The 14,732-nt window shown below is 50.0% G+C and overlaps 1 protein-coding gene across 1 annotated transcript; it reads right to left on the bottom strand.

Moving 5' to 3' along the window:
• Nucleotides 1–2,533: 2,533 nt before the first annotated feature.
• Nucleotides 2,534–13,802, bottom strand: RAB29 (RAB29, member RAS oncogene family). The gene is made up of 5 exons (XM_021535319.3): nt 13,635–13,802; nt 10,080–10,151; nt 8,364–8,545; nt 4,218–4,339; nt 2,534–2,838 (listed from the first exon to the last, which is right to left on the bottom strand). Exons 1-5 carry the CDS (start codon nt 13,756–13,758, stop codon nt 2,721–2,723), a joined length of 618 nt encoding a protein of 205 aa, XP_021390994.2. The 5' UTR covers nt 13,759–13,802; the 3' UTR covers nt 2,534–2,720.
• Nucleotides 13,803–14,732: the final 930 nt, after the last annotated feature.

Here is a 14,732-nt window from a genome sequence, read left to right as displayed (position 1 = left end):
TATCAAAGTGCTGATGGAAGAATTTTTCCTGCAAAATTCCCAGAAATTCCCTGTGAGGAGGCCTTGGCAGGGATGATCCAAAGGAACGTCCCTGCCCATGGCACTGGGGGAATCTCCAGCCACGGTTCTGTAGCTGACGACACAAACCTGGCCAGATTTAGAGGAGAAATTACAATTTCAGCATCATTGAAATTACAATTTCAGCATCATTTGAGTTCTTTTCACGCTCTGCTCGAGCTCCATTGGACGGGGCAGGAATTGGGAATTTTCAGCTGCTCTGGGCCGGGTTTTCCACCTCTGAGGAGAGCTCTTGGCTGGAACATTTTAAGTACAAAAATCAATAAATAATGCCTGAATCTTAAGGGGTTTCGTGGCAGCTCCTTTAAAAAATTAGGCACTTCTCTCATGTTCTACAAAGAACTAGAAATATTTATAGGATTAAATATTTATAGTATTAAAAATATTTTTTTTTGCTGGGTTTTTTTTCTATTGTTTTTTTTGTTTGTTTGTTTGTTTGTTTAAGACAATGAAGTAAAATTCAGCAAGGCACTTCCATTTTGCTGCTAACCAGCTCTCCCTATTTCTAAAACCAAGAGTACAGGAAAGGATATTTTTAAGCACCTCTAACCCCTAATTTGGCAATATTTGCGTGGCAGAACCCTAGCCCAGGTACTTCAGCTTTGCATTAAAAAGTGCAGCACAAATAATCCCAAATTTCTTCACCCTCACTGTTTCGTTTTAAATTCTTTTCAGCTCCAGAGAATGAAAATCAGATTTTTTTAGTGAAGGTGATGAGTGCCTGTTTTACCAACAGCCAGGCAGTGAGGAATAATTTACCAGAGCAAAGCAGCCCTAATTCAGCAGAAACCAGGACACAGCAATTTCTAGTCCTGTCTCCCACTTAAACCACTCAAGAAGGTAAAAAAAAAATTGAATTATTGAAGGCCTTTTGCTGAAATCCAAACCCAAAACGTGAGCAGGGCGACCGTGAACCACCAGAAAATCACAGAACAGCAAATCCAGAATTAAACACACAAAACTCCAACCCTGAAATTGAGTTCCCCCATAAATTCTCCTCGATTTGTACCAATTTTTTGGCCAGAATTGCTCTCCACCACCAATATCTGGGATGTAGAAGGGAAAAGTGGCACCAGAGGGAAACGGGGAGTGGTTCCTTCCTTTCCTTTTATCCCACAAAGTCTTTTTTTTTTTTTCCCTCCTCCTCGTCTTCCCCAGCCCCACTAAAACAGCAGGGGGGTTTTTAGGGAGCTGTTTCCGACCCCAAATTCCCTCCTGGATGCTGGGAAGGCAATTGAGCAGCAGTTGCCAAAAGCACTTTGGGCTGGGGGGTGGAGGCTGTCCCAAAAAACGTGCCCAGGGTCACACAAAGGGGCCAAAAAGGGGCAGCAGGAGGGGCTGGGGGCAGGAAGGGCAGGAGCAGCTCCAGGACAAATTTTGGGAATTCTGCTCCACAGGGGAGTGGGGATTGTGCTGGTTCAGGAGCAATCCCTGACCAAATTTTGGGGTCTCTGCTCCACAGGGGAGTAGGGGATGTGCTGGTCCAGGAGGAACTCCTGAAATTTTGGGAATTCTTCTGCACAAGGCAGTGAGAACTCTGGTGGTCCAGGAAGGGAAGGAACAACTCCTGACCAAATTTTGGGAACTCTGCTCCACAGAGAAGTGAGAATTGTGCTGGTCCAGGAGGGGCAGGTGCAGCTCCTGACCAAATTTTGGGAACTCTGCTCCACAGGGGAGTAGGGGCTGTGCTGGTCCAGGAGGGGCAGGAGGAACTCCTGAAATTTTGGGAACTCTGCTGCACAAGGCAGTGAGAACTGTGGTAGTTCAGGAAGGGAAGGAGCAACTCCTGACCAAATTTTGGGAACTGTGCCCCACAGGGGAGTGAGGATGGTGCTGGTCCAGGAGGGCAGGAGCAATTCCTGACCAAATTTTGGGAACTCTGCTCCACAGGGGAGTGAGGATTGTGCTGGTCCAGGAAGTCTCCTGACCAAATTTTGGTGTCTGCTCCACAGGGGACTGGGGATTGTGCTGGTCCAGGAAGGGCAGGAGCAATTCCTGACCAAATTTTGGGAACTCTGCTCCACAGGGGAGTGAGGATTGTGCTGGTCCAGGAAGGACAGGAGCAGTTCCTGACCAAATTTTGGGGTTTCTGCCCCACAGGGGAGTGAGAACTGTGCTGCTCCAGGTCCCAGCTGAGCCCCAGAACTCCACAGTGCTGCAGCTCCTCATCCTCAGGGGTTTGGGCACTGCTGGGATGTGCTGCTCCCCCCAGGACACAGATCCAGCATCCCAGAGATTGCTGGGATCCCACAGCTGGGGATCCACCTGGGCTGGGCTGTGTCCCCAAAAGGGAGGGCTTCAAGGTGCAGAAAATTAACAAAATCCCTCTGCCAGCCCTTGCCAGAGAGGGAAGTGCTCAAAATTAAAAAAAAAATAATAATTCAGTGTAATGCAAGGCACTGCCTGGACATGGACTGTGCTCCATCAGAGCAGCAGAGAAAAAAGGAATATTCCCAATCCTCTTCTTCCATCCCTCGCTCCAAGTCACTGCAGCAGGGCTCTGCTGAGGAAACAGCCACTGAAAAGTTCAAAATATCAGGAAAAAACACCAAACCAGGGACAGTTCAGGGCAAGGTGACCATGGTAACGATGATGATGATGATGATGGTGATGATGAGAAGCCCATCAGAGCTGCAGTGGCTTCAGCAGCAGGCCCAGCCTGGAGGGGAGGTCTCCTTGATGTTGATGTAATCCCCAGTGCCAGCAGAGGAGGAGCTTCCATCTCCCGTGGATGAGGACATCATCTTCTCAATCAGAACCCTGGGGGAAAAAAGTCCTGAGTTTGATTTTGTTTTTTTTTTTTTTTTTTTTTCAGAAGAGAAATAAAAAATTTTAAAAAGCAAAGCCCTGAAGTGCAAGAAATGGATTTGCAGAGAGTTATGCACTGCAGAAAAGAAATTAAAACTAAAAAGCGAAGCTCAGAAGTGCAGGAAATGGATTTGTAGAGAGTTCTCAGGGCCTACTGCATCGTGTAGCAAAAAACTGACAGGCCAAGAAACACTTGGAGTGTTTTTGTAATTAAGAAATTGTTAACTTCTGATTGTGATCACGTAAATTATAACCCCTGTATTGTTTCACTCTTCTCATGAGACTAAAAAATAGTTATATTAAAAACTTCTCTTTGGCAAAATAGATGGAAAAATTACTTTATACATTGAAATACTCCACAATTGCTCCAGGAGGAAAATAGTCTCTTTTGAAAAACACCTTTCATGAGAGGCTTCCTCTGGCCCCTGGACAGAGGCAGGGGGACAAACTGAAGTATTTTCTGCAAATAAACAACTGGCAGCTTTTGGTTATTTGAATAAAAGTTTTTTAAATGCCTCCCAGTTGCCCCATTGTCACCCTGTCCTTTTGAAAGTTTTAAAGTGCTTCCAAAAGTTTTCTATGCCTTCTGATGTTTACATATTTACAGTTTCTCACACTGCTCATGTAAAGAATGATTGTTTTACATTCTTCTTTGTGAGGAGAGAGAATTGATGGGCTGTTGGTTTGAGCAGTGGAGAGGTGGGAATTTCATCCTCCAATCCGCTGCCACTTTTGGAATTAAAATAAAGAATTAAAATAAAGAATTAGTGTTGCTATAGGACACGTTAAAAGCACAACGCGAGCCACCTGCTATTTGCAAGGTAAAGAAGAAGGTTTATTTTTCTGACTCTAACTTTTATACTTTCTTAAAGGTGACACTGGATTAAAGAGTAAATAAGCGACCTCTCCAAAGACATTAAACAAACTACTAGTACATCGAGTTTCTCCACCCCCATAAAAGAATGTAAAAACAGTATGTTGCTTATAGAAATTATGTGAAAAAGTTCTCTAAAAAATATAAACTCAGAGAGCTTTAGAAAATCTTAAGAATCAGAGTAACAAATTAGAAACAAAGAATTAGAAATCAAGTTCTCTCCTTTTACTCTCTTTTCCACCTAGCGTGAATGTGTGAGTTATTTTGTGACGCTCCTCTAAGAAAAGAGTATTGGCTGACAGAGAAGGAGATAAACTGCAGGAAATGAGGAAAAAATGGGGTTAAGGAGTGGGACAGCACTGGCAGCTGGATTTGGGCAGGGGCCTTGCCCTGTGCCAGGTGCTGCCAGCCCTGGGCACTGCCAGGGGCTCCGGCAGGGCAGGGGCACGGCTCCTACCTCATGGACTCGCTGATGTTCTTGTTCTCCTTCACAGACGTCTCCACCCATCCCGAAAATCCGTTTTCTTTGCTGAACCGATCGACCTCGTCCCGGCTCACTGCCCACGGGGAGAGGTCACACTGCAAGGAGACAGAGGCACCTCAGGGCCACCGAGCCCAGCCTGGCTCCGCTCAGAGGGGACCCCAAAGTCACCCACGGGCAGGGACAATTCCCCTGTCCCAGGCTGCTCAACCCAGCCCGGGGCACTCCCAGGGCTGGAGCAGCCCCAGCTCCTCTGGGAATCCCATCCCAGCCCATCCCAGGGAAGGGTTTATTCCCAATGTCCCATCCAAACCAGCCCAGGGAATCCTGGAATGGGTTGGGTTGGAAGGGATCATCCAATCCCATGGGCAGGGACACTTCCCACTATCCCAGGGTGCCATTTGATCCATTTTACCCATTTTATTAATTTTATTCACTTTATCCCCTGTCCAACCCATCCTGGGACACTCCCAGGGCTGGAGCAGCCCCAGCTCCTCTGGGAATCCCATCCCAGCCCCTCCCAGGGAAGGATTTATTCCCTATGTCCCATCCAAACCAGCCCAGGGAATCCTGGAATGGGTTGGGTTGGAAGGGATCATGCAATCCCATGGGCAGGGACACTTCCCACTATCCCAGGGTGCATTTTTACCAATTTTGCCCATTTTATTCACTTTATCCATTGTCCAATCTATTCTGGGACATTCCCAGGGCTGGAGCACCCATGGATTCTCTGGGAATTCCATCCCAGCCCCTCCCAGGGAAGGGTTTATTCCAAATATCCCACCCAAACCAGCCCAGGGAATCCTGGAATGGGTTGGGTTGGAAGGGATCATCCAATCCCCTGGGCAGGGACACCTCCCACCATCCCAGGGTGCCATTTGATCCATTTTATTATTTTGATCCATTTGATCCATTTTATTCTTTTGATCCATTTGATCCATTTTATCCTTTGGATCTATTTGATCCACTGTCCAACCCTGTCTAGGACAGCCTTAGGGATGGAGCAGCCCCAGCTCTTCAGGGAATTCCATCCCAGCTCCTCCCAGGGAAGGATTTATTCCCAATATCCCATCCAAACCAGCCCAGGGAATCCTGGAACAGGTTGGGTTTGAAGGAATCATTCAATCCCATGGGCAGGGACACTTCCAGGGACAGGGCAGCCTGGAATTCTGTGGATCCTCTGTGCCAGGGCCTGCCCACCCTCCCAGGAGGAATTCCTCCCCGGTGTGGCAGCTGGCGGGGCCCGTCCGTGGCTGGGGGAGGCAGCTCAGCCCCCACAGCTCCCACATCTCGGGGCAAGGCTCTCGCTGGGCCGTTGCAAGCAGCAATTTCTTTATCTGATATCTCAGTCACTGACACACCTCAGCCAAGCACGCCTGGAATGGAGCTCCCAGCCTTGTCCCTCATCCCAAAAATCTGCCCGGGCCCCCAGCAGCCGGGAGAGGTGGCACAGGTGTGGTGGCACCGATGCCAGGGGATGGGCACGGAGGCAGAGGGAGAGCCTGGCCCAGAGCTCGTGGCTGCAGCCAGCCAGGATTCCCTGATCCTGGCAAAGCTGCTGCCTCAGAAGAGAATCCCAGGATCCCTGAGGCTGGAAAATCCCTGTGGGATCATCGAATCCAATCTGTGCCCAATCCCCACCCTGAGCTCCCAGTGCCACCTCCAGGTGCCACCTCCAGGGATGGGCACTCCAAACCCCCCTGGCAGTCCCTTCCAACCCTTCCCATGAGGAAATTCCTGCTGGAGTCCAACCTGAGCCTCCCCAGCACAGCCTGAGGCCGTTCCCTCTCCTCCTGTCCCTGTTCCCTGGGATGAGATCCCAAATCCCCCCGGCTGTCCCCTCCTGTCAGGGAGTTTCAATCAAAGGAAATAATTATTGAAGTGCAATTTGTGGAGCAGTGGGTAAGAAAAGCCACTCTCCTGCCCAGCCACCCCATTTTTGAGTCTCAAACTGAATTTGGAAAGGGCTCCCGAGCCAGGACTGGCACAGGGGGAGCAAAAAGCAGGGTTGGAAATGAAGGGAAAATACAACATAAAAAGGGAGAAACCAATGCAGAGAGCAAAACTCAGCCCTAGATCCAGGTGGAAAGCAGAATTTCTGTCTCTGTGACAGGAGCTGTGCTCAGGGCGACAGGACAGGGAGGAAAAGGCCCCAAGTTGCACCAGAGGGGGTTTGTGTTGCATTTTAGGAGAGGTTTCTTCAAGGAAAGGGTTGTAAAGCAGGGCTGCGGAGAAAAATCCTTGGGAAAGGCAAGAAATTCCAGGAGGGGCCTGGAAAGGTTTAAAGGTGACAGCAAAGGTGAGTGCTGAAGGTGTTCTCTGCTGTGCACACACAGAAAAATGCAGAAATAAACAAGAATACACACACAGGAACATGCAAACACACAGAGAAACACAGAGAAATGCATAAAAATGCACAAAACCCCACACAAACAGATCCGGAACACACAAAAAATCCCACAAACACACAGGAACAGAAACACAAACACAGGGAAATACACCCAAACAGAAAAACACAGAAACAGACAAAACCCACACACAAACACACAGAGACACAGAGGAATATAAACAGAAAAACACACAAAATCCACACAGAAACACACAAAATCCACAGAAAAACACACAAAAACCATAGAAACCCACAGAGAAACACAGAAACCACACAAACCCCCACACAGAAACACAGAGGAACATACAAAACCACACAAAAACTATACAAACCCACAGAGAAACACACAAAAACCACACAAAAACCAAACAAAACCATACAGAAATAATACAAACTCACAGAGAAACACACAAAAACCATACAAAAAACCACACAACCCCACAGAGAAACACACAAAAACCACCCACAGAGAAACACACAAAAAACACACAAACTCACAGAGGAACACTCAAAAACCATAGAAACACATAGAGAAACACACAAAAAATGCACAAAAATGCACAAAAATGCACAAAAACCATACAAATATCATACAAACTCATAGAGAAACAAACAAAAACCACACAAAAACCATACAAAAAAACCACACAAACTCACAGAGAAACACACAAAAACCATAGAAACACACAGTGAAACACACAAAACCCACACAAAACCAGACAAAAACCACACAAACTCACAAACACCACACAAAATCTACACAAACTCACAGAGAAACCACACAAAAACCAAATAAAATCATACAGAAATCATACAAACTCACAGAGAAACACACAAAAACCACATAAACACACAAACACACAAAAACCACACAAAAACCAAATAAAATCATACAGAAATCATACAAACTCACAGAGAAACACACGAAAACCACACAAACACCACACAAACACCACACACACAGAGAAACACACAAAACCCACACAAAACCCAAATAAAACCATACAAAAATCATACAAACTGACAGAGAAACACACAAAAACCACATAAACACACAGAGAAACACACAAAAACCACACAAAACCCAAATAAAATCATACAGAAATCATACAAACTCACAGAGAAACACACGAAAACCACACAAACACCACACAAACACCACACAGAGAAACACACAAAACCCACACAAAACCCAAATAAAACCATACAAAAATCATACAAACTGAGAAACACACAAAAACCACACAAACTCACAGAGAAATACACGAAAACCACACAAAACCACACAAAAACCATAGAAACATACAGTGAAACACACAGAAACCATACAGACATCATACAAACTCACAGAGAAACACACAAAAACCACACAAAACCCAAATAAAACCATACAAAAATCATACAAACTGACAGAGAAAGACACAAAAACCACACAATCTCACAGAGCAACACACAAAAACCATAGAAACACACAGTGAAACACACAGAAACCATACGGAAATCATACAAACTCACAGAGAAACACACAAACACCACACAAACACCACACAAACTGACAGAGAAACACACGAAAACCACACAAAAACCACACAAAAACCACACACGCTCACAGAGAAACACACAAAAACCATAGAAACACACAGTGAAACACACAAAAACCATACAGAAAGCATACAAACTCCCAGAGAAACACCCAAAACCCCCCAAAACCCCCCAAAACCCCCCAAGCCCACCTTGTTGGCCAGCAGCAGGCAGGGCACGGGGCTCCCGTCTGGCAGCAGCAGTTTGCTGTCCAGGTCCTGCTTCCACTTGTGGCTGTTGCTGAAGGTGCTGGCGTTGGTGACATCAAACATGATGACACAGGCTGAGGCGTCCCTGTAGTACAGCCGGGTCATGGATGTGAAACGTTCCTGCCCTTCGGGGTCACAGCCGGGGGAAAAACAGCCCAGAGTTGTTATTTTGGGGTTTTTTTATCGTGCTGGTGTTGTGTTGACGCGGTGTTCTTGCAGGGGTTTTGGGATTTAGGGTGTGTTCGGCCTGGGAGGTTCTGTGTTGGGCAGGGGTCGGGTCATGGAATCATGAAAAATGCACAGGGAAGCATGTAAAACCACAGAGAAGCACACAAAAAGCACACAGAAACACAGAAAAACCATAAAAAAAACAGAGAAACAGAAAAACCATACAAACCCACAGAGAAACACACACAAATGCACACAAAAACCCATAGAGAAACACAGAAAAACCCACAGAGATAGACATAAATCCATAGAGAAACGCACAAAAACCATATAAACCCACAGAGCAACACATAAAACTCACACAAACCCACAAAACACACAAAAACCCACAGAGAAACACAGAAAAACCATGCATACATACAAAGAAACACAGAGAAACACACAAAAAACAAACCCACAGAGAAACACACAAAATACACACAAAAAACACAGAAACCCACAGAGAAACACACAAAATACACACAGAAAACCACACAAACCCACAGAGAAACCCACAAAACACACACAAAACCCCACACAAACACACAGAGAAAGCCACAAAACACACACTGGGTTTGTTTGGGTTAAAAGGGACCAAAATTCACCCCATGCCAGGGGGGCAGGACCCCCTCCCCTGTGCTCTGGGACACTCCAGGGATGGGGCATTCCCAAAATTCACATTATTCCCATCGTTCCCACCTGGGCACCACAAGGGCACAGCGCCAGCTCTGCTTCCCACACCTCAAACTCCTTTTTTTGGGGGGCCAAAACTGAAAGCAGTTTCTCGCTGCGCTGCTCCCTCTGCCAACTTCTCCTTCCTGGTGCCTTTTTGAGGATTCCAGGCAGCAGCAGAGGAAACCACAGCCCTGTTTTCCTCCCTGCTCCACATCCATTTTAGAGCTGCTGCTGCTGCCCACAGCCCTCCTGCTGCCAGGGAATTTGGGAAATTCCTTTCTCTGCCCCTCGTCCCACTCCAGCTTTTATAATTCTGCCCCTCAGAGTGTGTCTCGTGCCAGAAATTTGGATTTTAACATGAGCGGTCTCATATCCAGGCAGTTCCACGCTCCCCCTGCTCTGGAACAGAAAGGAAAGGCTCAGCAGGAATTGCTGTCTGCATTCCTTGCAGGTGGGTTTTTAATTAAATATTTAAATGACTACAGCAGGCTCGAGGCAGCCAAGCAGAGCAGTCCTGCCCCTGGAAACCACAGGCAGCTGGGATTTGGTTTTGGAGGAGAAGGAAAAGGAAGGAAAAGGAAGAGGAAAAGGGGAAAAAAGGGGGAAAGGAAAGGAAAGGAAAGGAAAGGAAAGGAAAGGAAAGGAAAGGAAAGGAAAGGAAAGGAAAGGAAAGGAAAGGAAAGGAAAGGAAAGGAAAGGAAAGGAAAGGAAAGGAAAGGAAAGGAAAGGAAAGGAAAGGCCAAAACAGTGAGAACATTAAAAAAACCTTCAAAATACCTGCAATGTCCCAGAGCTGCAGCCGAACCGTCTCCGACTCCGACCACTGAACCACCTTCAGTGCAAAATCCACTGGAGAATTCCCAAAAAAGCAGGAAGGAAATTTGCTCAGGGCTGTTCTGTACCATCCTGCACAGTCTCTCCCCATCTCCCAGAGCCCCAGCACAGCCCCAGGCCCTTCCCCATCCTCCAGCAGGGCCACAGCCCAAGCACAATTCCAGGGCTTGGAGCAGCCTGGGATAGGGAAAAGTGTCCCTGACCATGGGGTGAGAGCAGCTGTGAGGTCCCTACCAAGCTGAATCACCCCAGATTAACCTAAAACAGGGAAAGATGTTCCTGTCCTTGAGGTGCTGTGAGGTCCTGCCAGGCTGGATCACCCCAGATTAACCTGAAAGAGGGAAAGGTGTCCTTGCTCAAGGGGTGAGAGGAGCTGTAGGTCCCTGCCAGGCTGGATCACCCCAGATTAACCTGGGATAGGGAAAGGTGTCCCTGACCATGGGGTGAGAGCAGCTGTGAGGTCCTGCCAGGTTGGATCACCCCAGATTAGCCTAAAACAGGGAAAGATGTTCCTGTCCTTGGGGTGCTGTGAGGTCTCTACCAAGCTGAATCACCCCATATTAGCCTAAAACAGGGAAAGATGTCCCTGTCTCTGGGGTGAGAGGAGCTGTGAGGTCCCTGCAAGGATGAATCACCCCAGATTAACCTAAAACAGGGAAAGTTGTCCGTGCTCAAGGGGTGACAGCAGCTGTAAGGTCCCTGCCAGGCTGGATCCCCCCATATTTGCTGTCACCAGTGAGTCAAAAGGGGAAGCTCTGTGCTGTTCTCAGATCCTGATGTGTCGGGGTTTCAACCTGGCAGCCAGACCTAGCTGGGCTGGGGCTGACCAAAACCAGGAACAAAGTACAAAAAGAAAAGCCCCAGCCACCAGTCTGCAGCATTTCCTGCTGGGCACAGCCTGGAGCTCTGTGCCTCTCCAGGGTTTTCACCTCTAATCCATCCCCTCTTGGGTCAGGAATAAGAAGATTTAAACAGCTGAGCTCAACACCCCCGATTTTGGGTCCTGGGGGAGGTTTCCTGGGTAAACCCTTGGCAGCTCCTGCTCCTTCCAGGTTATTCATTTACACAAAGAACCAAAATCCTGCTCAGCCCCATTCCCAGCCTCTTCCTCACAGAGCTTCCCAAGAGCTGCTGAGCCCTCAGCAGCGAGGCCAGGCTGTTAAATTAATGCCAAATTAATTGGGTAGGGGCACCCCAAATGGGCCTGGCACAAGGACAGAAACTCCTGAAGACTTCAGGACTGTTTAATTAATGCCAGACCAGCACTGCTGCTGGTTTTACTGGGATAAACTAAGCCTAGAACCTCAGCCTATCCATCTTACAGCTCCTGGGGTGGTTATTCCAGAGGGTGGGGGCACCCCAAATGAGTCTGGCACAAGGACAAATGATCCTGAGGACTTCAGGGTGTGTTTAATTAATGCCAAACCAGCGCTGTTGCTGGTTTTACTAGGATAAGATAAACCTATAACCTCAGACTATTTTACAGCTCCTGGGGTGGTTATTCCAGAGGGTGGGAGAAGGATGGGGAACCTGAAATGAGTCTGGCAGAAGGACAAATACTCCTGAGGACTTCAGGGTGTGTTTAATTAATGCCAGACCAGCACTGTTGCTGGTTTTACTGGGATAAACTGAGCCTGGAACCTCAGCCTATCCATCTTACAGCTCCTGGGGTGGTTATTCCAGGAGGTGGGAGAAGGATGGGGCATCCAAATGATTCTGGCACAAGGACAGAAACTCCTGAAGACTTCAGGACTGTTTAATTAATGCCAGACCAGCACTGCTGCTGGTTTTACTGGGATAAACTAAGCCTAGAACCTCAGCCTATCCATCTTACAGCTCCTGGGGTGGTTATTCCAGAGGGTGGGGGCAACCCAAATGAGTCTGGAACAAGTACAAAGGATCCTGAGGACTTCAGGGTGTGTTTAATTAATGCCAAACCAGCGCTGTTGCTGGTTTTACTAGGATAAGATAAACCTATAACCTCAGACTATCTATTTGACAGCTCCTGGGGTGGTTATTCCAGAGGGTGGGAGAAGGATGGGGAACCCCAAATGAGTCTGGCAGAAGGACAAATGCTCCTGAGGCCTTCAGGGTTGTTTAATTAATGCCAGACCAGCACTGTTGCTGGTTGTACTGGGATAAACTGAATTTATAACCTCAGCCTATCCATCTTACAGCTCCTGGAGTGGTTATTCCAGAGGGTGGGAGAAGGATGGGGAACCCGAAATGAGCCTGGCACAAGGACAAATGCTCCTGAGGCCTTCAGGGTGTGTTTAATTAATGCCAGACCAGCACTGCTGCTGGTTTTACTGGGATAAACTGAGCCTGGAACCTCAGCCTATCCATCTTACAGCTCCTGGAGTGGTTATTCCAAGAGGTAGGGGCATCCCCAAATGAGCCTGGTAGGACAAATGCTCCTGAGGATTTCAGGGTGTGTTTAATTAATGCCAAACCAGCGCTGTTGCTGGTTTTACTAGGATAAGATAAACCTATAACCTCAGACTATCTATTTTACAGCTCCTGGGGTGGTTATTCCAGAGGGTGGGAGAAGGATGGGGAACCCGAAATGAGCCTGGCACAAGGACAGAAGCTCCTGAGGACTTCAGGGCTGTTCAATTAATGCCAAACCAGTGCTGCTGCTGGTTTTACTGGGATAAGCTGAGCCTGGAACCTCAGCCTATCCATCTTACAGCTCCTGGGGTGGTTATTCCAGAGGGTGGGAGAAGGATGGGGCACCCCAAGTGAGCCGGGCAGAGCTCCAGCATCCCCCGGGGGCTCGGCGGAGAAGGTCTGCCAGCTAACACCCCACAAAGCCCGGCGACAGGCGGCTGCTCCCACCCCGGAATCCCAAGCCACCGCCGGGGGAGCGGGGCGCGGTGCCGCGGGACGAGGGCGCGGAGCGCTCCGGGCTGGGGATGCGCACCGGGACGGGCGCGGCGCCGGAGCCCGGGAACCGCCGGGAACCGCCGGGAATCGCCGGGAACACCCGGGAAACACCCGGGAAAACCCTGGGAACACCCGGGAAACACCCGGGAAAACCCTGGGAACCCCCGGGAAACACCCGGGAATCGCCGGGAACACCCGGGAAACACCCCGGGAAAATCCCGGGAACCCCCGGGAACACCCCGGGAACCCCCCGGGAAACATCCCCGGGAATCACCCCGCGAAACACCCCGGGAGCACCCCCGGGAAAACCCCGGGAACCCCCGGGAACGGCCGGAAACCCCCGGGAACACCCGGGAATCGCCGGGAACACCCGGGAACCGCCGGAAACACCCCAGGAAACACCCGGGAACCCCCCGGGAAAACCTCGGGAACCCCCAGGGAAAACCCCGGGAACCGCCGGGAACCCCCCGGGAAAAACCCGGGAACGGCCGGGAACCCCCCGGGAAAACCTCGGGAACCCCCCGGGAAAAACCCGGGAACCGCCGGGAACCCCCCGGGAACACCCCGGGAACCCCCCGGGAAGCGCCGGAGCCCGGGGAGGGTCGGGCTCACCTCCCACGGTGGATTTGTAGTGCCGGTTGAAGCTGTCGTTGGCGTAGCGCTGCACCAGCGAGGTCTTGCCCACCGTGGCGTCGCCCACCACCAGCACCTTGAACATCCGATCGCGCTGCCCCATCCCGGCCCGGCCCGGCCCGGCCCCGTCATGTGAGGCTCGGCCGGGGCGGCGCCCGAGCCGCCCGCGGTGCCGGGATCTGTAGTTCGCTGCCTTGAGCCGGAGCCAGCGTCAGATCCGGCCCCGCGCAGCGCCTGTGCCAGCTGGTCCTGCTGCGAGCACCCCCAGATCCTGCTCTGAGCACCCCCAAATACTGCTGCGAGCACCCCCAAATACTGCTGCGAGCACCCCCAAATACTGCTGCGAGCATCCCCAGATCCTGCTCTGAGCACCCCCAGATCCTGCTCTGAGCACCCCCAAATACTGCTGTGAGCACCCCCAGATCCTGCTGTGAGCGCCCCCAGATCCTGCTGTGAGCATCCCCAAATACTGCTGTGAGCACCCCCAGATCCTGCTGTGAGCACCCCCAAATCCTGCTGTGAGCAGCCCCAAATCCTGCTCTGAGCACCCCCAGATCCTGCTGTGAGCAGCCCCAAATACTGCTGTGAGCATCCCCAAATACTGCTGCGAGCACCCCCAGATCCTGCTGTGAGCATCCCCAAATACTGCTGTGAGCACCCCCAAATCCTGCTGCGAGCACCCCCAAATACTGCTGCGAGCATCCCCAGATCCTGCTGTGAGCACCCCCAGATCCTGCTGTGAGCACCCCCAGATCCTGCTCTGAGCACCCCCAGATCCTGCTGTGAGCACCCCCAAATCCTGCTGTGAGCACCCCCAAATCCTGCTGTGAGCATCCCCAAATCCTGCTGTGAGCAGCCCCAAATCCTGCTCTGAGCACCCCCAAATCCTGCTCTGTGCATCCCCAGATCTGCTCTGAGCACCCCCAGGTCCTGCTGGGAGCACCCCCAGCCCCATGCACCCCTGTTCCCCCAGACCTTGCTCTGTGCACCCCCAGATCCTGCCCTGCACATCCTCTGAATCCCCAGATCCAGCCTGTGCACCCCAAATTCCAGCCCCAGCCCTGTGCACCCCCAAAC

Source organism: Lonchura striata, chromosome 30, assembly GCF_046129695.1.
Source record: "Lonchura striata isolate bLonStr1 chromosome 30, bLonStr1.mat, whole genome shotgun sequence".
In the NCBI taxonomy this organism is placed as follows: domain Eukaryota; kingdom Metazoa; phylum Chordata; class Aves; order Passeriformes; family Estrildidae; genus Lonchura; species Lonchura striata.
The sequence above is the reverse complement of the archived record's forward strand: the minus strand, read 5'-3'. Positions and strand labels throughout refer to the sequence as shown.

What these genes read in the sequence shown, in the direction of transcription:
- RAB29 (XM_021535319.3), bottom strand. Translation starts at nt 13,758, where the DNA reads ATGGGGCAGCGCGATCGGATGTTCAAGGTGCTGGTGGTGGGCGACGCC. An exon ending in CTACAAATCCACCGTGGGAG is followed by an intron (nt 10,152 to 13,634) that starts GTGAGCCCGACC and finishes GGAATTCTCCAG; the next exon opens with TGGATTTTGCACTGAAGGTG. An exon ending in GCAGCTCTGGGACATTGCAG is followed by an intron (nt 8,546 to 10,079) that starts GTATTTTGAAGG and finishes GTGACCCCGAAG; the next exon opens with GGCAGGAACGTTTCACATCC.